The 24,459-nt window shown below is 39.5% G+C and overlaps 1 protein-coding gene across 5 annotated transcripts in view; it reads right to left on the bottom strand.

Moving 5' to 3' along the window:
• The window catches only part of MDM1 (Mdm1 nuclear protein), a 36,039-nt gene extending 11,836 nt beyond the window's left edge, over nt 1–24,203 (bottom strand). For 2 of the 5 annotated variants that reach the window (XM_027854204.1, XM_027854206.1), the window contains exons 1-7: nt 24,069–24,203; nt 21,576–21,690; nt 18,399–18,775; nt 17,298–17,435; nt 12,014–12,178; nt 3,920–4,002; nt 3,731–3,830 (exon numbers count right to left, since the gene is read on the bottom strand). In XM_027854204.1, the coding sequence (XP_027710005.1) occupies nt 3,731–3,830; nt 3,920–4,002; nt 12,014–12,178; nt 17,298–17,435; nt 18,399–18,775; nt 21,576–21,690; nt 24,069–24,086 (996 nt within the window). In that variant the 5' untranslated portion in view covers nt 24,087–24,203. The remainder of the gene's footprint in view (nt 1–3,730; nt 3,831–3,919; nt 4,003–12,013; nt 12,179–17,297; nt 17,436–18,398; nt 18,776–21,575; nt 21,691–24,068) is intronic. The other 3 variants (XM_027854205.1, XM_027854208.1, XM_027854207.1) reach the window with 2 other exon arrangements.
• Nucleotides 24,204–24,459: the final 256 nt, after the last annotated feature.

Here is a 24,459-nt window from a genome sequence, read left to right as displayed (position 1 = left end):
ATTTTATTTATTTATTTATTTATTTATTTTTAGGCAATCGGGGTTAAGTGACTTGCCCAGGCTTACACGGCTAGTAAGTGTCAAGTGTTTGGTGTGAGGCCGGATCTGAACTCAGGTCCTCCAGACTTCAGGGTGCTCTATCCACTGTGCCACCTAGCTGCCCCCTTTTTTAAACCTATTTAAACTAAAAAAAAAAGTAAGGAAGTCTGGCATTACTAAAGCAACTGGAGAAATATATTCAAAGCCCTGTAACAGAGCCCTGGTGAAAGTAAAGGGATAAAGATCATGTCAAATCTCTAGAGAATCCCTAAGTCCAAAGGAGGCAGGATCAGAGACTTGGCAAGTTTTTCTGCTCTTTGGAGCAGCACTCATATTCAGTTTTAAAAATATCTGTCTTATATGAAAAGCACTACCCTAAGTCTGATGCATTAAACAGATAAAGGCTAAAAGAAACATTCATTTTTTTCCAGAACTTTTTTCCTATTGCCCAATTCAACCAAAATACTTGTGTAGTTTAAATATAAAAAAATCTTTAAAATCCAGTTAAATTATATTGCAAGGAAAATATCTCCTATGTATAGAGTGGTTTATAGGATCTCTCTCATTAAACCAATGATTATTATCTAATGCCAACATTATTTTTAACAAGATTTCTACTGTAGTTAATCTAATTCTATTTGTCATGGGTATATAATCTTTAATGCTTCCAACTCATTTAAACATCATTTCTATTTAAACATCATTTCTATGTCAGTGTTTGTTATCAGTAATCTGTTACAATGTGGTACATTAATTTTCATCCCATAGAATCTTCAAGTTTATTTTAATTAAAAACAATCATAATTACAAGAATTACAAATCTCCCAAATTGGCCTTCTTGAATAGTGGAAAGCACAGTGAACCTGAAATAAGAAGACATGACCTCAGGTCTACCTTGGCCAAACCACATACCCCTTTGGGCCTCTCTCTCCCCACTTGCAAATCGAGGGGTTGGACTAGGTGATAATACAATGACACACACATGGTGGCATAAGGCTTACCAAGCACTCCAAACACACTACTCTCATGACATCAATGCTATGTCGTGCCCAGCACTGGCTGGGTACGATGGCATCTGTTACAGATGGCACACAAAGATGCTTTTGGGTTCAAACAATCTATGATTCTGTGAGTGTTGTCACAAATGTTAGGTTAACTAAAAGCAGTAATGCTGTATTCTTTTCAATTATATCGTCCCTACAAGTCAATTTCATTAGAAGAGTTAAAACTTTCACTGAAAACTCCAACAAGAAGTCCAACAATTCTCACGGGCATCCAACATATTCCACTTACATAACATAAATTACATATAAATAAACTGCATTTCCTTCTGTTTATGCCTTAATTTTCCAACCAGTTAAAATGCAATTTAAAAAAAAAATCCATGTTTAAAAGAAAAAGTTAAAAAGAACAAACTAAATGCAAATAAAGACATGTAACTTAAATGTCTTACATTTTACATAGATAAACCTGAGTGTCAACAAAGCTCAAATTTCTTCCAACTTCAGTAGTTGCATACCTGGTAACAAACATCTCCTTTCACAAAGAATCTCTGGTATCCTTTTCTTTCTAGAATTCATTTTCTTTTCTAAACCATTTCACCTTTACAGCATCTGGGACAGATGTCAACTATACCATTTATTTAAAATGTTTGTAACCACCTCAGCAGCAGCTATTACTGCAATCTCATGATTTTCTACCCACTCAAAAATATTCATTAGATAAACTAGGGGCATGTAGGTGGCGCAGTGGATAGAGCACTGGCTCTGGAGTCAGGAGGACTTGAGTTCAAATTCAGCCTCGGACACATAACACTCACTAACCATGTGACTTTTGGCAAGTCATTTAGCCCCAAATTGCCTCACCAAAAAAAAAAAAAGGATAAACTATATTAATACAAAGAGACATTGGGAGTTTTCTCCTTTCCAGGAAATATAAAAACTATTGGTCCTTCATTAAAAAATCACCTCTCTCTAGTTCCCTGAAAATGTAAAATTGAGAGGAGAATAGCCTGGTAGACTCACTATCTTATTTTACCTAAACAGGTAAGAAATGTTCTCTCAAGTAGAGAATCTACAACCTTTAGAACTGAAGATTTTAACCTGAGTTTTTAACATGAACTTGTGGATTTTAAAAAATATTGGGCTATTTCAATACAATCATTTTCTTTTGTAATCCTATGCATTTTATTTTGTACAGTTAAAAACAATATTCTGAAAAAGGGTCCACAGGTTTCACCAGTCTGCAAAGGGGGTCTCCTAACCCTTCTTTAAAACTTCCCCGACCCACTGCAGCCCACCAATAGTGTCTCCTTCCTTTGAACTCCTGGAAAAGATCATCATCTATATAAGTCACTCAGCTTCTCTCAGGCTCATCTTCCTATTCTATAAAATGGGGATAATAAACGTACCCACTTACTGTTGTTATTTATTGTTGTGAGGCTTGAATAAGATAACATAAGTAGTTTATTTCAACTGTCCTCCTCTTATACAACTCATCCCCATTTCTGATTTTTAAAAAGTGAGATCAGGTCAAAATTAACATAAAGGGAAGATCTGAATGGAAAACGATATTACCCTTTTGTGAAATGCAACCTAAGGGTTGTATGTAAAGGTTACATACAAACTTTGGCAATAATAGGAGGTGTTAAGATCATTTACAAGAGGTGTTAAGAAGCATTTACTAGGCACTGAGTATGTGTCAGGTACTGTGTATATAAATAAAAAGAATGAAACAATCTCCACTCAAGATGTTTACATCCTAAGCTACCAACTATGAGTCTGAAGACTTGTTAGCTCCAGCTGAAAAAGCCACCTTCTGCTTCCTCAAGGCCCCAGTTATTAGAGCAGTAGAAGGACAGGGACTGAACTGAAAGCACAAAGCGTGGGACAAGCTGTCCCTTCTCCATCCCTCAGGAATGCGTTGGTTTTCAAAATGTTGCTACAGGACAGAATCATTCCCCTTCTCAGACTGATAACCTATTTTGGTAATTGCCAATAAATTCCTGCTCTAAACTAAACTGCTAAGATCTCCACTTAAATTTTTAAATCATGTAGGTATGGTAAAAGCAGAGAACCCTGACTATTAAGCTAAAATGTGTCAATGATCTTAATGGTATCATAGCTAAAGTGTTTTCCTTTTTCACCTAATGGCTTCATGTGGCTTCCTGCCATTTTCCAATTCTGAGAATGACTCTACAACCCACTTCTAGCCCAAACCCCTTTTCCATATCACAAGAATTATTCCCTGCTACAGACTCACGACTCCACTGCCATCTCTCCTCCTTCCTGAATACCTATATTATCTAACCACTGACTGCAGCATCACATTTTTCCAGTGGGTGCCATCATCTAACACAAGACTTAACTATAGCTTGATTTTAGATTGCAGAGGCTCTGCAAATAATGACTGCACTAATTAACTATTCTGCAGCAGCAGGTATCTAAACTCAGTTTACTCAGATGTGGAAGAACCTAGACAGGCACAAGAAGTAGAAAGGCCTTCAGAACATTTTTAAATCCCTGTGTCCAGACCTGCCAATCACACTCCTGGGTTCATGCTCTATTTTTAACAATACAATTTCAAAGGCGCTATGAGCTTTTCATGCCATATTCCATCACTAACACAAAGACCTCAAGAAGAATTCAACATTTCTATATCCTTAGAGAAAATCTGAGCCTCAAATACTCACCTGATTTAGCGTGTTTTCCCTCACCCGTTTCCAAGTACCATCTCTGTACAAATACTGAGATGGGGACACAAATTTAGCTCTATATTCAGTGTTTGCTTTCCTAGCACAAAGAAAACAAGAGTGAATACATTTTGCTAAGTCCAAGATCTAAAAGGCATGATATTTTTGTTCCAAAACATATGCCCAAACCTTTGATATTTATGGGGAGAGATTTTGTCTTTTGGTTCCATTTCTGCTTCCTTCTGTTTTGATGAATTTTCTTTTTTACTACTCTGAAATTGAAATAATTTAAATAGTGTTAGTTTTTAAAATATTGCCTTAAAAAAATTTTAAATTCTTTAATGTTAGATTTTATATCATAATATTTCTATATGAAGTAGATTTAATTCATTCAAGAATTAAAGCTAAACACCAACACCAAACAGAACTATCCTGGTTACCAACTTTTCCAAAGTGTAGCTCCAGGTAGAGCATAATTTATGACACAGCAAAGATTCTGAACAGAGTTTTTTGAGTTTGTTTGTTTTTTAAAGAACACCTAAAAACCTACTACTCTGCAATTCAACGCTGTTACCTATCTTAACAATGCTACTGTTTTCACCCTGGTATTCTTAATATTTGTATGAGCATTTCGTAGCACTATATTCTAGATGCAAAGCAATTAGGAAAGAAGTGAAAGGAAAAACAAGAGATATAGTTCACTTCAGTAAATGTTACTACTCCCTTGTTACTCTGAAAAAGAAACAAATAATATATCTGTTCCCTTCTCACCAAGTATTAATGGCAAACCTTCCCTATGAATAAAAATGGTAATAATAATTTAAAGTACGATTAACAAGTTGCTTTAATTTCATTTCAGTTATCTTTTGTGGAAAAGACTATCTATATGTGTATATGTATATATATGAGCCACAAAAAATGTGACTGACCCACCATAACATTTACACTTAAGAATTATTAAACTACGTCAGACTTCTCATTACTCTAACCCAGTACTCCATAAATAACAGAAGTCTCAAGGCAGAGTTTAGAGGACAGCACACACACCTTACCTAACACCAATATTTCAGGCCATTCCCGTAAGATGTGGTATCCAGGGTTAGCTTCAAGTGATTTGACCAGCAGCAAAAATCAGACATTGTGCTCATCAATCTAAATTCCTAGTTCCCAAAAGGACATTTTTAAAGGGGAAAAGTAGTCACAAAAACACAACACCAGGACAATTTGTCAGCTCTGTCTTAGGGAAGGTGTGGCTTTTATGAGAATGTCTGCGCCTCTCTCCAAGAATACCAGTTGACTGATCACCTCTGCTTCTCGACCCTCCCCCAAAGTTTCCTTCCTAAGCCACTTTGCAGCTACCAACACAGCCTTTGCTTCTCCTGTCTGATGTCAAGGACCAGTGCCCTGGAAGTACCCAGGGAAACTTTAAGGGTTAAACATATTTCAGCTTCTTTTAATATGCCCTCATATTCATAAACTTGACTCCAGCTTCTTTTAATATATTTGTATACCTCATCATTAAGTCTGATTTCAAGGAAGCCTATCAAGGTAAATACAGAACTGGCCTCAAAGACAGATCTGAATTTAAGTGCTGTCTCTGACACATACTGGATATGTGTCAGTGCCCCCAGATAACTCTGTAAGACTAAAAAGTACACAATAAAAGAGCATTTGTACTGGTAGGAACTACCTCACTGGAAGTTCCCTATGCCAATCAATTTACAGGTCTAGATCCCCCCCCCCCCAAAAAATCAAATATATATTTATTGAATGATGAGACACAGACTCAGAGACAAGATTCCGTGAGGTAGGGGCTGGTGCAGGATTTAGAACATGTTGGTAATTTCTACCATACATCACTGAGTCTCTCAAACTTCTCTCATGAATTATATCTATAAGAATGAAGCACAGCAGAAAAGTGGGATGACAGAACAAAATCCATAAAAGCAATAACAAAGAAACTTATCAGAAGAGGGAACTCAAATCTGGTACTTCAGAAGCTTTTATCCCAAGGAGTACACAAAGAAGTTAAGGAAGAAATAAAGAGTATAAAAATTACAGAATAAAATTTCAGGATGGAATGGTAGGGAAAATAATGACTTGAGAATAAAGTAAAGAAAAACGTTTTAAGGCATGGCAGCATCCAGATGACAGAGGAAACAGGACCAAGGAAGTCCTACCTAACCCATACAATAGTGCCAGAGGGGACTGGCATAAGTACAAGACCACAATCCACGAACTGAGTTTGAAAATATGAGTAAACAGAAGAAAAGACTAAAATACTATGGGTTAAGAGAGGCCTAAAAGATAAACCCAGAAGAAGAGATTAACACCACATCAACTACAAACAGAATCTCAGAGGGAAAAAAAAAAAGGCCTGACTACAAGAATTATAAGAGCAGCTAAACAATATATCTACTATCAAAAACAAATAACTGAAAACGAGTATAAGAGAAAGAACTTAAAAATCCTTGGACTCCCTAAAAACATGAACAAAAACTATAATATATTTAGATTTAAATTTATCAAATTACATTTAATGTCATGTTACATTAAATACATATATATTAAAGAAAGCACATAGTTTTTAATACCACGTGGTACTTTTACAAAAACAGACCATGTGCTAGATAACGCACAAAGATATTAAAAATAAGTGTAACAAATATTTGCTAAGCAGCAACTACGTGTAAGGTACTATGAGGAATAAAGGCAGACGGGTAGAGTGGAAATATCACTGGCTCTGAAGTGAGATATGGTTCTTCAGTCATTTCAGTCACATGCGAGTCTTAGTGTCTCCATTTGAGGTTTTCTTGGCGGAGATGCTGGAGTGGTTTGTCATTTCCTTCTCCAGCTCATTTTATAGATGAGAAACTGAGTTGAACAGGGTTAAGTGACTGGCCCAGGGTCATACAACTAGTAAGTGTCTAAGGCCATTTTTGAACTCAGCAAGGTTAGTCTGGCACTCTATCCACTGCACCACCGACCTGCCCCAGAATCAGATGATGTGAATTTAAATCCCAACCCTGAGGTTTATTACTTGTGTGAACTCGGACAAGTCACGAAACCTCCCCAGGATTCAGTTTCCTCATCTGTAAAATTAAGGTCGGACTAGATGGCTTTAAAGGTCCTTTCCTACTCTACAGCTGTGGGGCCAACTCATTATTCTGATCCGTATCTGGCCACTGGACACAGATGGCTCTGGAAGAGAAAGTGAGGCTGATGACTTTGTATAGCCCTCCCTCACTTAAATTCAATTCGCTTGCAAGTCATGGCATCACCTTCCTGATGTCACAGTCCTCTTTGAGAACGCAAGACAAACAATAACAAGATCGATGATCCTATAACATGTTATTTGTTTAGATGTCTTACCAACCAATTGGTAAAACAAGACATAAATCTCCCAAATATCCTTCCAGCTCTAACTACTCTCCTGGGTGCTGACCACATTTCCAACTCCCTATAGGATATCCTCATCTATATGTACCAGAAGCATCTTGGGCACAGATCTGGCATTTAAAACCCTCAGCGTTAGGTACCCAATCACCTTTCCAGACTTTTTTCATATTACTTCCTATCATAAACCCTATGTGCCAGATAAAATGGCCTACTAGCTGCTGCTACTGCCCAGATTTGGTATTCCATCTCCAGTTTCTGCCTTTGCAAGGCATCATCAATGCTTGAAATTTCCTCCTGTTTCCTCCCTCTTACAATCATTACCTCCTCAAGCCTCAGCTAAGATGCCATCTCCCACTAAAATCCTTTCCTTGCCTCCCCCAGGCATCAGTGCAATCTTCCGTCTCAAGTTACCTTTTATCTCCTTATCCTTACCTTCTAATCCCCCAGGAAAATGTTGGCTCCCAGAGAAAGGGGATTAGGAGCTTTTTGTGTTTATATTCCCTAGAGAGGTGCCTTACATTTAGCAGGCCCTTAAGAAGTGTTTGAAATGAAAGGGAAGTAAACATTAGGAAGCCAAACTCATCCTCTTTCCTTCAAAACCAACTGCTACAGACTTCTCTCTTTTTTTTTTCTATCAAAAGTACCACATACCTGCCCAACCTCAAAGTTCTTTGACTTCTTCCTCCTCTCATACCCAAACAATTATCAAGTTCTTGTGACCATGGGACAACATTTCATGACTATTTTCTCCTTTCTATGACCCAAGCTAGTCTAGTATTGGCCCTTGTTACTTCCCACTTGGACTACTGCATTAGCTGCCTAATCACTCTTTACCACCTAACACATTCACAAACTACTGAAGGACTCTTCAGGCAAGGATCTAAGCATATCATTCTTCTGCTTCAGTGGTTCTTAATGCCAGTCAAAGGGAGTCCAAAGTCTACTGCTCGGCACTGAAGGAAACTGTGCTTTTCTACATACCCTACAAACCAGCCAAACTGGAGTACTCTCTATCTATAATATCTATCCTCAACTTTCAATTCAACAGATATTTGTTAAATACGTGCAAAGCACTATTATGTTCTGGGGATACAGAGACAAACCAAAAAGGTCCCTTCCCTCAAGGAGCCTGTGTTCCCACGCTGGTTCCATGCTGCCTTTCCAAGCTTAGTAAATGATATTCCCTTTCGTTCACTCATTGGCTTTCTCGTTGCTCCTTGTCCTCACTGTGCCTTTGCCCAGGAAAGCTCAGCCCCCATACAATCTCCTTATGAGGGAGGCCTTTCCTGATCCTCTAAGCAACTGGAGCCTAGAGCCTTCCCCCACCCCTGGGCCTCCCAGAAATTACCTTGTATTGACTTACATTCCTAAGAGTCTCCTCTGAAAGAATGTAAGCTCCTAAAAGGCAGGAATTGTGTCATTTTTGCCTCTGTTATCCCATCACCTACCACAGCTCTTGGTGTGCACATAATAAATGCTTATTACCTGAATGATTTTAAGGGGATATAGCTAGTGCACAGATGAGGATTTAGGGATCTCAGGGAACAAACCAGTGAGTTCACTGCTTGAGGGAACTCCCAGTGAGGAAGTTCCCTCTACCAATACAAGTCAGCACCTGCACCACAACTTAGGGCCTTTAGAGAACACAGACAAGTGAATATAAGATAGGGAAAATTTGTGGAGGAAGAAAGCACCAAAAATGTCAGTCAGGGGATTGGGGAAAAGAATCAAGAAAGCTTCTTCACATAGAAGATGGTCCCTGAGCTGAGACTTAAAGGAAGCTAGGGACTAAGAGATGGAAGTAAAGAAGGGACGCATTCTGGGCATAGGAATTTAGGATATTGCATAGGATATGGCAAAGGACAACCTTTGCAAAGGTATGGGGATGTGAAGTGACAAGGCCAGAACAGGACACAGATACCCTGCCTTTGGCCACGTCTACTCCCTCAGCCTAGAATGGCTCTGCCCTTCCCCAAGTTTGAAATTCAGTTCAAACATAATACGCTCCATGAAGCTTTCCGATTCCCCTATTACCTTCCCTTCCTTCAACCTTATAGAGCACTTTTACTTGTCTTATTATATTACATTTTTTTTAGTATGTACTTGTTATAAGCCCATGAGGATTAAGACTCAAACTGCTGGTGACCCAAATGATAATAGAGAGACATGTGTTGAACCAGAGAATATTCCCAATAACACTGGAACGCGAGAAATGGATAATTAGAAAAGGAGAGGGGCTAGTTATGAGGGATAACAGATCACTCAATGGCCTTAGTGCTACACTGGTACACAAATAATTGTGAAAGACCTAGAAGGCTGCTTGCAGAACACTGAGGAGGATTTATGGGAGGACACAGAGATGAATCACAAATGAGGAGAAGGCATGGATGAGAACTGATCTATACTGGGGTGGGGTAGCTGTGGCCTGGAGGCCACATGTGGCCTTCTAGGTCCTTGGGTACAGCCTTTTGATTGAGTCCAAGTTTTACAGAATAAATCCTTTTAGTAAGAGGATTTGTTCTATCAAGTTTGGATTCAGTCAAAGGGCCACGCTTGAGGACCTAGAGGGCCACAGTTTTGCCCATCCTGATATGCCTTTTCAAAGGAATAACAGCAACGATGAGATCGCAGGTTCACTGAAGTTTAAGAGACTGTATCCCCACCCAATCTCAGTCAGACTAAATTCTAGGAGGTAAGGGAAGAGGTGCTCTTTGTATCTCCTCCACTTCGCCTTGCATAATGCTTCAGGGCAATGGGCTGTGACACCACCGAACCCAGCATGGAAAGGAAATAAAGAACGATTTCAGCAAGCAGAGATGGAGTGTTTATTTACTAGTTGTGTGAACACAGGTAAATCACTTAATTTTTTGGATCCTCAGTTTCTCATCTATAAAATGAAAATTCTACTTGTTCCCTTATAGCTGTAAGGGAATCATTAAATTAAATCATTATCTCAATTTGTTATTACTAATAATATTAATAAATGGTTATTGAAATATATAATTTCAATCATTAAAATTAATAAATGGCTACTGTAAAATAACAGCCATTTCAATAACATCTTGAGATAAAAATACAAAACCTATGACGGCTAATTAATTCCCAAATGGTACCAATAATAAGTATGATAAGAGCTCAAAGTAAGGAAAAAGCACTTCAGGATGGGATGGGTCAAAAAGGCCTTATAAGGAGAAACAATCTAGGACAAGTCATTTCAACTATTTGGTTTCCTGATCTGTGAAATGAGAGGGTTTGGACCAGGTAATCTGAGTTCATTAACAGACCTAAATCCTATGACCTATTATTTGAGCTAGGCCTTGAGGACAGGCAGTAATTAGAAAAGAGATGAGACGGGTGGCATTCCCAGCAGAGAGAAAGGCAAAAGCAAAGTACAGACGTAGGAAAGGGTGAAGTTTGCTCCTGGGACAAGGACAAAGCACTAGACCACTTCTTGGGACAATGAGGTCTATGGGCTTATAAACCCTACGATGTCGGTATTTCCTTTAATTGCCACAAATTTACCTCATTCAAGTTTTAAAAGGTGCCTTGCCACCATTCTAGTAACTCGGGACATGGAAAGCAAGTCACATTCACATAACAGCACCCATTCCTGAATTCTACATTCCAACACCCACCCCTGCGAGCCTGAGAGCCCTTAGCTTTTACACGGGAGTTTCTGGGTTCCAGTTCCATCAGCCACATAAAGCAATGAAGATTGGACAGGATGAATTTTAGCATTCCTTCCAACCATAATTCTGTGGTTATGAGTCCCAATCTGTTCTTAAATAGCAACATTTTTCTAATTCAAAGGAGTAGCATGGTCAGATCCATCAAAATAATGATTAATAATGATGGTGAGTTTACCTGTTTCTCCTTGAATATTTTCTATTTCTATTATATCTTTCTGAAGATGACCAGAGTTACAATATACACAGTATATCAGGTAGAGACATATCATGCTTTTCTAAGGGTAAAATAATGTTTTTATTTTTTTTTCCAAAGATCTCAATATGATGCTCAACATATTACTCTTTCGGGGTTAGAGTAACATTTTTCTGAGGACATAGATAAAGTCAGACAGATAAAGCATTTATTAAGCACTTACTATATGCCAGGCACTGTTAAGCACTGGTGATATAAATATGAATCAACAACACAGTCCCTACTTTTGGGTAGTTTTCAATCTAAAACTCCCAGTACAGGCTCATTCTCTAGATTGTAGCCAACTGCTGAGAACCCTTGATTTTATACATTGGTGTGTACTGTTTATCCTTAAAAACACTGTCTTTCGGATGGCAACCTCATTACTTCTTATCATGACAAGAAGGTCCTTGAAAAACTACAGGATCGTCATGCTAGAAGTGACAATGAGGTCATCAGCTCAACCACTTTATTTTATCACTGTGTTAACTGAAGCTCAAAGTAGTTAAGCAATTCATTTAAGGTCAAGCTTTGCTCATATTCAAGTACTACTGGCATTTAAGAAATTTATAAAATGCTGTTATCTTTTTGAGTTTAGAGCACTTTAATTTTCACCGATTATGAATTTAGTACAAAGAAGAGAAACTTCTCTAAGGTGCAATTAATATTGCTGATATTCCAAAGAAAAAACATGACATGTATACTGAGGCAACCCATATGCATTACATTAAATGAGATCTTGTCTGCTGTACCTTTTCTCAAAAGAATAGAACGGCAATTGCTGTGACCATGGTTTTTGGTTTTGGTTTTGGTTTTGTTTTTTTTTTAATTTACATTCTGACTGTACTCATGGCTCCTAGAAAGCCATGATATGTTATTTTTCAAGTAGACTAAACCATCATATATCCAATAAAGAATAAGATACAGAAAATGGTAGTTAAAAAAGATAAGAAATGATAATACCTTCTCAGGTGAGTCAATTTCAGGATTTTCATTCTCTTTCAAATCATGCTTATATCTTCTTTCTTTGTTTGGAGACAAACCTTTGAAATTCCTCTTGTATTCTGTTTCAGGGATAGTTACATCAACTTTGAACGGTGGAACAGATTTATTTTTATTTAAAAAAACCTTAAAATAAGAACAACAAAGTTATTTTTCCTATTTTCAAGGGTCAATCACGCAAAAATTAGATCTCTAAGAACAGACAATAAAATACAACAGAATGTTATGGGTAGAAGGAAACATAAAGATAATTCATCCAACCCTTTTAATTTTTAACATGAGAAAAGTGAAGACCAGAAAAGCAATATAACTTGTCGAAGGTTATCCAACTAGTTAATGGCTGAGCCAGGAACTAAACCCAGGTCTTCTGACTCAGAATCTAACATACTTTTCACTACACCAAACTGATAAACGATTAAGTTACCACGCACAAAACTGTATTTGTTGTCCATTATACTTCCATTCACATGCCAAGAAGCTAATATCCAAAGATCAGCATGTGTTAATACATCTGGTCTCTTCTGTTCTCAGACTAATACTTTAAATTATAGTTACTATTAAGGGCTGTCAGCATATCAACATAATGTTGAAAGATAAAAATATATATTTGTTTGTTTTTTCTTCCCAAAATGACGAAGGGGTGAAAGGGGGTTTTCCTAACTCTGTCCAAGGTTACCAACAATCTCTTAACTGCAAAATCCAAAGACTTTTTTCAAGCCAGTTTCTAAAACAGATCATCTATACTCCCACCTCACCCCCAATCTACTTCTCCTGTCCCCCTTCCTACTTACTTCTCAGCCTCTTACAAATTGGCTTCTTACAGCACCACTCTACTGAAACCTGTGTCTCCAAGGTTACCAGTACCTCTTTTGGTCTTTTCTCATTTCTCATCCTTTTTTTACCTTTCTGCAGCTTTTGACATGTTCAAAACCCTTTCCTCTTAACAGACTCTTTGGTTTCCATGACACTACTCTTTCCTATTTATCCTACCTGTCTATAATTTCTTAGCCTCCTTTGCTGAATCATCATTCATCTCCCACTTTTTCAGCTTATATCCCAAATTTCTATCCTGGGCCTTCCCCACTTCATTCTCTCTGTGGTTTCAATTATCTTTATGTAAATGACTACCAAATGAACAAATTCAGCCCTAATCTCTTGGAGCCTTATCAAAAACTGCCTTTTGGCATATAATGGGTACTTAATAAATCCTTATCATTGATTGATTTTGGACAACTCTACCTAGACTTAATGTGCTGTTGGCATCTCAAACCCAATACATCCAAATTGGAACTCATTATATCTTTTCATCAAGGTTCCCAACTTAGGAGTCATTCTCAGCTCTCCCTTTCACTCTCCCTTAGCCCCCACCCCCTCACAGCTATGGTTTGTCAGTTCTCCCTCCTCAATAGCTCCCAAATTCACCCCCTTCTCTCACCACCACCACCTTCTCTCACACCACCACTACCCAAGCATGGACCCTACTCATCGCTTTCCTGAATCACTGTAGTAGGCTCCTAACTGGTTCCACTCCCACCATCCCCACAGCCCCATCCCCTCACCCCTCTCTTCACTCCACCCTCCACATGGCTGCCAAAGTGATATTTCCGAAGCACAGGCATGACTTCCTAGGACAAAATGCAGACTCCTCATTTTGGCATTGAAAACCCTTCATAATCTGGCCCCATTCTGCCTGAACTGTCCATCATCCCCTCATTCATTCTACACTCCATAAACCAGCCTGCTTACTGTTCTCTGGAGACAACTGATCTCCTATATCTATGCCTTGGCCTATGCTACCTTCATGCTTGAAATGCTCTCCCTCCCCATCTTGGAACTCCTGGATCCCTTCAAGGTACAGAGTGACAGCCACCTCCTTTGAGAAGCTTTCCCCAGTTGTTAGTGCCCTACCAGAAATTATCTACACTCGCACACACACACATCCTGCATTTACTCATGTATAATCATGTTTTAATGGGCAGCTGGGTGGCACAGTGGATCTAGCTAGGCCTAGAGTCAGAAAGACCTGCATTCAAATATGGCCTCATATACTAGCAATGTAATCCTGGGCAAGTCACTTAACCCTGGTTTGCCTCACTTCCTCATCTGTAAAATGAGCTGGAGAAGGAAATGACAAACTACTCCATTATCTTTGCCAAGAAAACCCCAAAATGAGGTCACAAAGAGTTGGACACGACTGAACAACAACAAAATCAGGGCAGCTAGGTGGCCCAGGGAAAAGAACACTGGGCCTGGAGTCAAGAAAACTGAGTTCAAATCTGGCCTTGGATACTTATGAGCTGTCTGACCCTGGGCAAGTCATCTCACCCTGTTTGCCTCAGTGGCCTCATCTGTAAAATGAGCTGGAGAAGGAAATGGCAAACCCCTCCAGGGTCTTTGTCAAGAAAATCCCAAAAGGGGTCACAAAGAGTCAGATGTGACTGAAATCACTCAACAACAAACAATCATGTTTTGTCTATCTCCTCAGTAGAATATAAACCCCCAAAGGCAGGGACTCTCAATTCTGTCTCTGTTTCAAATAGCAACTAGCACAGTACCTGACACAGAGTGGGTGCTTACTAAGTACACACTGAGTGACTGATTTTCCCAAAACTGACCTTCCTCCTAACTTCTCTACTTCTCTTAAGGATACCCCCACCCTATTTATCACCCAATCACTTTTGGAGCCATCTTGATTTCCCCTCTCCTACCCCCTATATCCAATCACTTGCCAAGTCTTATGATTGTGTTTCTACATCTTTCACCTCCAATCCCTTCTTTCTACTCACCTGCCAGCCCCCTAATCTAGGACCTCATCACCTCAGGCCTGGAATATTACAAGAACCTCCCAACTGGTCCCTCAGTTTCTAGTCTCTCCTTTCAAGCCATCCTCTATGGAGCTGCCAAAATAAATCTAACCACGTCATTCCTGTGCTCAAAAGTCTTCAGTGGCTCCCTACTGACTCTGGAATAACACAAACGCTAGCTGGTATTTAAAGTGCTTGACAATCTGACTCCAATCTACTCTTCCAGGCTTTGTTTTTTTTTTTATGCTGCCTCCTCCCCAGCTCACTCTCACCACCTCCCCTTCTTACACTCTACCTTCAAGGCAAATTGGTCTACAAACTGTTCCCTGGAGCTCAATATTACCTCTCTCACCCTAGCTCCTTCCTCTTCACAAGCTGTCACATGCAACAGCCCAACTGAGGTGCCAAGGACCTCCACAAAACCTTCCCTGATCTGTATCTGTACTTGTACTTAGGTGAATGAATCCAGCTTATCCCCAAGTATTTTGCCTTTTTATCCCCAATACAGAGGACAGAGCCTAACAAATATTGGAATCTTAACAAATGTCTGTTAAACTGAACTACAGTGTGCTAACTCCTGAAGACAAGAGTAAAAGAAACAAAGTATTAGACAGGAAACAGAAATGCCAACCAAACACAATCTATTCATCATCTGACATAGGGTCAATCCAGCTAATGAAAAGGAGCTGTGATGAATACCAACTACTTCAAAGATTGTTGCTACAAGGTCATGCAATCCTGATAGCTTAAAACTGGAAAGGACCTTTGGAAGACAAAAGAAATTGAGGTCCCCTGAGTTAAAGTGACGGGACCACTTTACATAGCCTCTGGACAAGCCATTCAATTAAGTCCCTTCATTTCAAATAAGAAAAAACTGAGGCCCAGAGAGGTGAACTTTTCAGGCCCTTCTAGCTCTCATATTCTGAGTCTGAATTTAATGACAGAATTCAGACTAGAACCTGAATGCTGGACTCCTAGATTTCAGAGTTCTTCCCACCATAACATTCTCTCTCTTAAAAAAAAAAATTGATTCATTTGCACTTTTATTTATTCATTCTCTTAGGTGTTTTTTTTTCCATTTCCTGCAATAGTATTTTAAACACTGCAGCAGTTATTTATTTAAATCATAATTTGCTCACTACAATCAATAAGGAAAAAATACTTGTATTTGAAAGCTTAAACATCTCTTATAATTTGTTTAATTGTTATCTTAAACTAAAACAACTTATATTAGGCAAGAAAAAACTTTTTTTTCATATTTCTGTCCTTTGCCTCTAATACCCTTTTTGCAAATATCAGAGTCTGACTTGCATTTTTACTATACAGTTTAAGTTTCTAATATGAAAAAACAAGCACAAGAGGTATGAAGTTCAATGTATAAAATTGGGAGTTTCTGCCATTTATTTGTACTTCCAAAACATTATTTCTTGACAAAGTCTGAATCTAAGTATACACTGTAGTGATCTGGTATTTTATAACCCCAGGGATTTCTTAACTAAAGGCGTCACAGTTAACTTACAAACTTGTATATGGCATCTTTTCAGAAACAGGCTTTTGGCATAATAAAATTTATTTACAAACTCAATATCAGCTTCTTTCACACAGCTCTCCAATACATACACAGATTTCAGAAACTGATATGGCTTCAAATGAAATACCAAATTTGACTCCAAAAAACTCCTTCAGACCCTTCTCTAATGACAGGGATGAAATTAATACCCAAGACAATGGTAATGATTCATTTTGTTCATTCTAAGGAAACAACATTGACTTAACCCAATTCTTTCATCTGCACATAATCCTACTGAAGTAGTCACCAGATTTATGACAAGTTCATCTCTGGTTTAAGGAACCCAAATAATTTACCTGAAAAAATCTAAGAAACTGGAGAGATGCTAAGTTTTTATTTTCTAAGTTTCAAGTAAGATTTCTAATCTTGTCAGAAGATTTAATCTATTAGGACTTCTGTGAGTAGGTTTTTAAAAAGCAAAGGTGTTATCTGTTATCACTTATGGAAAGCTCTATGTAAGTTAAATTTTTTGCACTGAACAGTTATGACTAAAATAACAAATACTAGTAACTCCACAGTAGTTGCAACTGACAAGATCACTGCTCTAGGTACAACTAACAGCATTCCATTCCACTTCTAATTCTTGGAGGTTCTGAAGGTACAAAAGTATGCAGGAAATAAATTAATATGAGGTCTAAGTATACTTACAAAAAAAGAAGAAAAAGGAAATTAAGTCGCTGGAGAAATTTAAAGTAATAACAAAGAACCCAACCAGGCAATTTAAAGCAACTTTTAAGCAAAAGTTTCACTTTCCTAGACTCTACTTCTTTTATACTTCAGTTGAGTTTTTTTAGGATCTTGGTCCCATGTTAACATGCATCCCTACATTGTAAAAAGTTACCGAATACTGTCAACCCATCCTTCAAGCTACCTGATTGGCTGCAAGAACTGGGGAGTTCTCCTTCGGGGTCTTCCATACAAATTGTCTTTGGTATTCAGAATTTCTGAGGGAATGATATATGGGAGTAACAGGCAATCCTGCTTTCCTTCGTAGAATCCTGTCCAACTGCTTAAAAAAAAAATTCATTGTTTTATCCAAGTTTTTTTAACTTTCCATCATTCATACAATTGCCATTTAAACCAAATCTTGATTTCCCTCCTTAAAGCTATTAAGATTTTTCAAATCAAATAGTTACAATACACTTAATAATGACATTTTAATATCATGCTAGTATTTTAGTTAGGATTGACTCTCCTATCCGAAGGCCATCTAGTTGCTATCATTATGTACTCAGTCACTACCATGGACACTGCCCCTTACCCACCGAGCTTCCCCATCACCTTTCTTGAATCCCCTCTCCTTGTCTGCTTTCTCTGAGGGGCCACGGGCTCTTCTCTAACACTATTTAGTGCTCTTCTATTGTCCCAATCAGCTGCAGACATGAAACTGGGAAGGAGCGCTCGAACAGGCAAAGGAACCCAGGAGATAGTGCTATCCCTACAAGCGCTGCTACAAACCCCTTATGTGCGTGACAACAACCCAGCCTTGGCATGAGAGAGCAAGGCTGGCAATGATACTTGGGAGATCCAGCCAGTCCTCTCCTCCTTCCTCTTAGGGTTTTTTGTCAATCAAGACTCTGTTTGCTTTCCTGTTGGTCCATGATAAGAAACTGAAAGGGGGCTATTGAGAGGTCAACCCTTAAAGGACAGACCATAGTATCTGAATTCACCACCTGTGGAGGGAGGCTCCTACTTCCCTTCTGTCTCCATCTGATCTCTCTCTCAGGATTCAGATACTGATATGCAGTGAATAAAATCCGGAGGCAAATCCTCCACTGTTTTGTATCACTGACACTGATTCCCAAGTTTATGTGGATAATCAAGAGTCAAGGTTTAGAAATGATCCCTAACTAAGCTGAAGCCCAGCACAACACACAAAAAAGTTTTAGGTATGTATGCCAGTACTGCTAGAGCTACTTTGAAGCTGAGATTTTTTTCTTTACCTTTCAGAAAACTAAGTGAAAATTCTTACCTGGTTATGGACATTTTCTGAAAGACCTTGGGAAGGCTTTTGTGGTTCTGCATTCCTATGTGCTGGTGTGGGATCTGAAATTGCTTCTTTGTTATTATCCACAGGGTCAATGGCTTCTGCAACTCGAGAGTCAGCAGAATGAGACCGAACCCTCTTGGGCACTCGAGAGACCTCAGTGGTTAAAATTCTTTCTTCATTCAGGTCATCTTTTTCTTTTGTTTCCTGCAGTTTTGGCACCTCTGGGACTTCAGGTTCTGGTAATACAACCAACTCGTTCTCAGAGGCATCTTCTGCCTTCCACTCAAGGTATTTGGGAATTTCTGGGTCATAATAAGGAACTCTTTTCTTTGAGATAAAACTTGGTTCCTTCGTGATTCCTGTAAAACAGAGTTAATAAAAAGAGTACTTAGTGGTTCCAATGTCATAATGATGGTTCTAATGTTATAAAGACACAAATTTGTATAAGGAAAGGAGGAGAAATTCAAGTAAAAATGCTTACTTGAATTTTAAAGTCTTAACGCAAACTAAATAAGGATTTTTCAAAATAAAACCTAGCCTAAGAAATGTAAGTCCTGGAAGTCTTCTCAGAAAAAAGAAAACAAATTTAGGGTCATGCTGTTCCAGTCAGTTGTGACAGGCACCAAGGTCACGACATCATACACTTGGCAAGTCAAAAAGGACATATTGCCACAGTTTCTAATTGTTTTTTCCTGGCTACTTAATAAAAACAATCGGCTTTGGTGCTGTTCAAATTTGAACCTTTTCAAAAGGCTTTCTTATGCAGATTAGTCAGAGAAAAGTAAATATTCCAAGACAAGAAGAGATTCTGCAATCTCCTTGAACAGCTGATACCACTGCAGTGAATTCTGTCTGATGAATCTATTTTAATAGAGCAAACTTTTTTTTTTAAACAAACAGAATTTACAGATTGGGAACCTTAGTCACAAAACAAACCAAAATTGTCCAAATTAGGGGGAAGCTCTTTAGCTGTAAAGATTACTTTACTGAAAAGTGGAAAAGTTCAGAGACCATAAATCTAGAGCTTGAAGGGCCCCTAAAGGCTGCACAAGTCTGATCCAACCCCTTCATTTTATAGTTGGGGAAACTGGCATAGAGATTAAGTGATTTGCACAAGAACATACAGAATTTAATTCCAAATTCTCTGTTTTCAAGTAATCAAGAAGTGAAAGAAAAGTGGGCAGAAACATGATGGTGGAGAGAAAGTCAGTGAGTTGGTCTGGGTACTATCTGTTACTCCCTCTAAGTAACCACATAAAATATGATGCAAGGCCCAAAGTGTCTCTGTACCCACTCAGAATGCTGGGTCTAGAGACAGAGGGCTCCCATGGGAATGGTGGCTCTGTTCTTTACCACCAACATCACCTGGGGCATGTCAGTGGTTTCTGTAAATCACAAAGCCAGTTTTCGTTTCTTCACCTATAAAAGGAAGAATGTAGACTACATGATTCCTAAGGTGTCTCCCAGCTGTAAATTCTACAATCAGTAAAGACACTTCAGCGTTCTGGTGTTTCTGAGTTGGGGCAGCTCCCTATGGCACTTAAGGAACATGAAGGGCGCTTTTCCAAGTATCATCAGGCAACATACAAAGAAAGAAGGTTTGCTCTTACCTCCTAATGCCTCTGGGAATAGAGATTAAAAAGGGAGCTGGCAGAAAAGGAAAAGGCAAGGACAGAGAGCCCCACAAAAAGTTCTTGGAATTTTTATTTGGCATTTTCCTACCTCCCTTTTTCCAAATTTCTAAGATCCTTAAGCATTCCAGGCCTGTAAGGTTCTCACACTGTCCAAGCTCCCTTTCATTATAATATCCCATCTAGGCTTGTTGTGCCTCCCCCAACATCACCATAATCCCAAATTATCTGTCCCTTCTCTACACTCTGCTCTACTTGTTTCCCCCCACCCTTACCCTTCCACCTAAAATCTAATTGAGGTCATCTCAGTTTAAGAAGGAAATCTGACCAAACTAATTCAACCCAAAGGTAAAGATGACCAAATAGAGTTTCCCCTTGTCACCCCAACCAAAGCCTGCATTTTTAGGACATTTATTTGGGCTTGATAATTTACCAAAGACTCCAACTGGTAGAATTTCATGCAGTCTAAGTAACACCTATCAAAGTCATACACTGATGTCTCACCACGGCATACACGTGACCTGACATCTTGAAAGTCTGCCAGTAGAACAAGCTCGAGCAGGTCCTACCAAGATGAAAAAACTCTAAGCTCTGGCACTGAAAAGAACTGTGTTTCTCATAATTGAGAGAACCAATCTAAATTCAAATAGGCTGGCTATAGCAACTTGGACCATCTATCAAGGCATGGAGGAGTTGCCCTTTGCATTCAGTACCAAAAAAAAAAATCACACAGCCTTTCAAGCATTTAAGTATAACAAAGACAAGACAGCATCCAGAACCTATTTTTGAGCAAGCAATCCATTCTCAACACTGCCAGAAGTATAGAAGCCCAACTGCCCCTGGTTAGTGATATGGGTTCTATTCTCCCCTTCCCCGAGATGATCTCAGAAATCCCCTCTGATTTAATCTGTTAAAGCTCTCCATTTCCCCAGCTCCTGTTCTGTTACCCTGGGACCAAGGTCATCCAATAAGACACAGCCTAAAGCATGTTTTCCCAGGCTTCCAAACAGGAAAACCACCTCCCATTCCTGTCCCTCTCCCAACATGGGAAGGTCTTATCTGATTTAGGGAAGGGGTGAAACATAGGAAAAGAGCTGCCCCTCAGGAGCAGATGAGAGGTCTGAGGAGTTGGAGGATGAGCACAGCAGACCTTTCCATCTAACCCCTGGCTCACCTCTGTTCTCTAAAGCCTCAACTTCACAGTTGCTCATGTAACAATGTCATCTGACAGCAACTTGCAAAAATTACACAAAACACTGGCTGCAATACAAGTAAAAATCTGCCATTTGCTACTGCTTTGCAGATATTCACGTGCTTCTATATGCAGCAGAGTATTCTGATGTTTATAAGTTAAGGTCATTTAAGTTAACATCAACTACATCAAATTCACGTATGTCAACGAGGACAACCATAAGAATTTTGGGAAGACCTAACGATTTATAAAATGCAAAGCCAAGATGACATATGATTTTGCCCAGTAAGAAAAAATCTGCACAAATTATAATAGTCATCAACTTCTAAAACTTACCTATTTGATCTGATCGAAGTCCAGCCCATGGACTTTTCTGACTTTCTGGAGAATTACTTAACTCCGAGAGATGTGATTTCTTCCACAGAAAATTTCTCTGGTATTCACTCAGACCCTGCAAAATGCAAAGATGTATAGGATTGATACAATCAGAGACTCAGTAAACAAACACCATTAAGTAATATTTTTGAACCTTTAAAAAAATTTCAAATCTCAGAATTAGTAATCAAATACAAAAGATCTCCCTTTGACAACTGGGTGACAGGAAGTTAAATGCATTCCTTCATGGTAGGTTATCATTACTATGAGACTATTTTTACTAATTCAAGATATGGCGGTGGTATATTCTTCTATGAGAAGTCTTTTTTGAGTTCCCTACTTATTATCGATCTCTCCCCCATCAGCTAATCTTCATTTTACTTTCTTGTTTACATCCCTCAGCAGAAAGTAAGCTCCTTTAGGGTAGGCACTCTGTATCCTTTTTCATCTTTGACTCTCCAGTGCCTTGCACATGGTAGAAACTTTACTATTCTTGTTGAATTTAATTAATCAATCCTTGTTGAAGCGTCCACTGGATAACAGGATCTATGTGATATATGGTGCAGTAGGGCAAAGATTTGAAACTATAAGGACACACCTCCCTAAGCAGAAGAAGAAGACACCCTGTTTTTCATGAGTTGGGTTTTAAAGGGCAAATGATCCCTAGAGCTAATCTAGCACATTACCCAAATTCTAAAAAGCATAAGAAAATATGATTCTCTATACTGCACCAATACTTTTGGGACATTCTTTCTGTAGAAACACACACATTTTATATACATTATATATGACATAGACACACATACAAATGCAGCTAGGAAGCACAGTGCATAGAATATTGCACTAAGATTTGGGAGACACCCTAAATGTATATGTGTGCATGTGTATGTATGTATCCACACACATATGTACACATATACATATAGGCACAGTGCATAATAGACTACATTAAGACTTTTGAGACATCTGTTATATATTGTGTATCTACACATGTATACATATGTGTGTACTGTGTAAAAATATACACACAAATAGAGCTAGGTGGAATCATGCACAGCAGATTACAATAAGACTTTTAGGACACCCTGTCTGTGTGTGTGTCACATACATACACATACAAATACAGCTAGGTGATTGTATAGAAGGCTGTACTTACACTTTGGGGATATTATATACATATATGTATATATGAAATGTGTATGCACATGTATGTATGAGTAGAGACACAAATATAGGCAGGTGGCACTGTGCATAGACAGCACTCGACTTGGTGTTAGGAAGACCTCAGTCTTCCTGAATCCTGCCTCAGATACTTACTAGCCGTTGGACCCTAGGAAAGTCACTTAAGTTCTCCTGTGCCTCAGTTTCCCCAACTGTAAAAAGGGGCTAATAATAGGATGGACCTTCCAGGGTTGTCATGAAAATCAAATGAGATAATTGTAAAGCGATTAGCACAGCATCTGGCACATAGTAATTGCTATAAAAATGTTGACAGCTGTTATTACTATTAGTGTTAAATGAGATATGTAAAGCTCTTTGCAAACCATATAGCACTATACAAACGGTAACTATCATCATTATCATTATTATTATTTTTATTATTATTATTATTATTATTGGGGCAGCTAGGTGGCACCAGAGTGCACAGAGTGCCGGGCCTGGAGTCAGGAAGACTCACCTTCTGGAGTTCAAACCTGATCTCAGACATTTACTAGCTGTGTGACCCTGGGCAAGTCACTTCACCCTATTTGCCTCAATTTCTTCATCTGTAAAATGAGTTGGAGAAGGAAATGGCAAACCACTCTGGTATCTTTGCCAAGAAAACCCCAAATGGGGTCACAAAAAGTCAGATATGACTTAACAGCAACAAAATTATTATTTATTATTATTAAGTATTACTATTATTATACAAGATGTCCCAAAAGTCAGAGTGCAGTTTTAAGCTTTCATAGCTTAAATTTTTGCTTTAGAGCCCAAAACTGCACTCAGACTTTTGGGACACCCTGCATACACACATATTGACCTGTTTTTATTATATATGCATATTATTATTATGTGTTACATATAGCACGCATGCATATATTACGTGTTCCCTCCACTATGCCACCCCTCCCTCACGCACACACACCCCAAAATATAATAGCGCTCCACGCAGTAACTCTTAAGTGTCTTCCTGAAGAAGCTGGGGAGAAAACTCGGCCTGCTGAGGAGAAGGCCGAGCATGCAGGGGAGGGGAAGCAGAGGCCTGGGCAGGCAGGCCACCGGGGCCTTTTCCTGGCTCGGGCACTGGCCGGCTGCATCATCGAGGACACACGTCCGTTCCCGCCTCGGGGCCTCAGTTTCCTCGTCTGTAAAATGGGGCGCCGGCGCCCGAGGCACCTAGGACGCGGGGCTTCCCCGCCCTCCCCGGCCCAGCAGGCCCACGTCCCCCGACCCCGGCCCCCCGGAGCTCACCTTGAAGCGCACTGGCATGTCTCCGCCGCCCCCGGCGCCCCCGGGCCGCAGCCCTCCCTCCACCAGCTGACAGTTAACTGGACAAAGAGCCCCGTGGGCGGGGCGACACAGTTCGTGCCCCCGACTAGGAGTCCCGGTCCGGCGTCCCCAGCGACGCGCCGGCGCACTGCAGCCTGACCCGCCCTTAAAACGCGGCCGTGCCCCGCCCCCTCTCAGGCCGCTGAGCCAATTGCCACGTGGGCTTTCCTCTCTGGGCCGCGGCAGTCAACCAATGGAGGCTCGGGAGGGCCCATGCGCCTGCCTTGCCTGCCTTCCCCCAAATCCGGAGCTCCAATGTCGATCACAGGGCGGGGCTTGGGCGCCCGCCCATCGCTCACTCGGGTGGGCGGGG

Source organism: Vombatus ursinus, unplaced genomic scaffold (genome assembly GCF_900497805.2).
Source record: "Vombatus ursinus unplaced genomic scaffold, bare-nosed wombat genome assembly UNPS02010320.1, whole genome shotgun sequence".
NCBI lineage: Eukaryota > Metazoa > Chordata > Mammalia > Diprotodontia > Vombatidae > Vombatus > Vombatus ursinus.
This window is presented reverse-complemented; position numbering and strand designations above follow the sequence as displayed.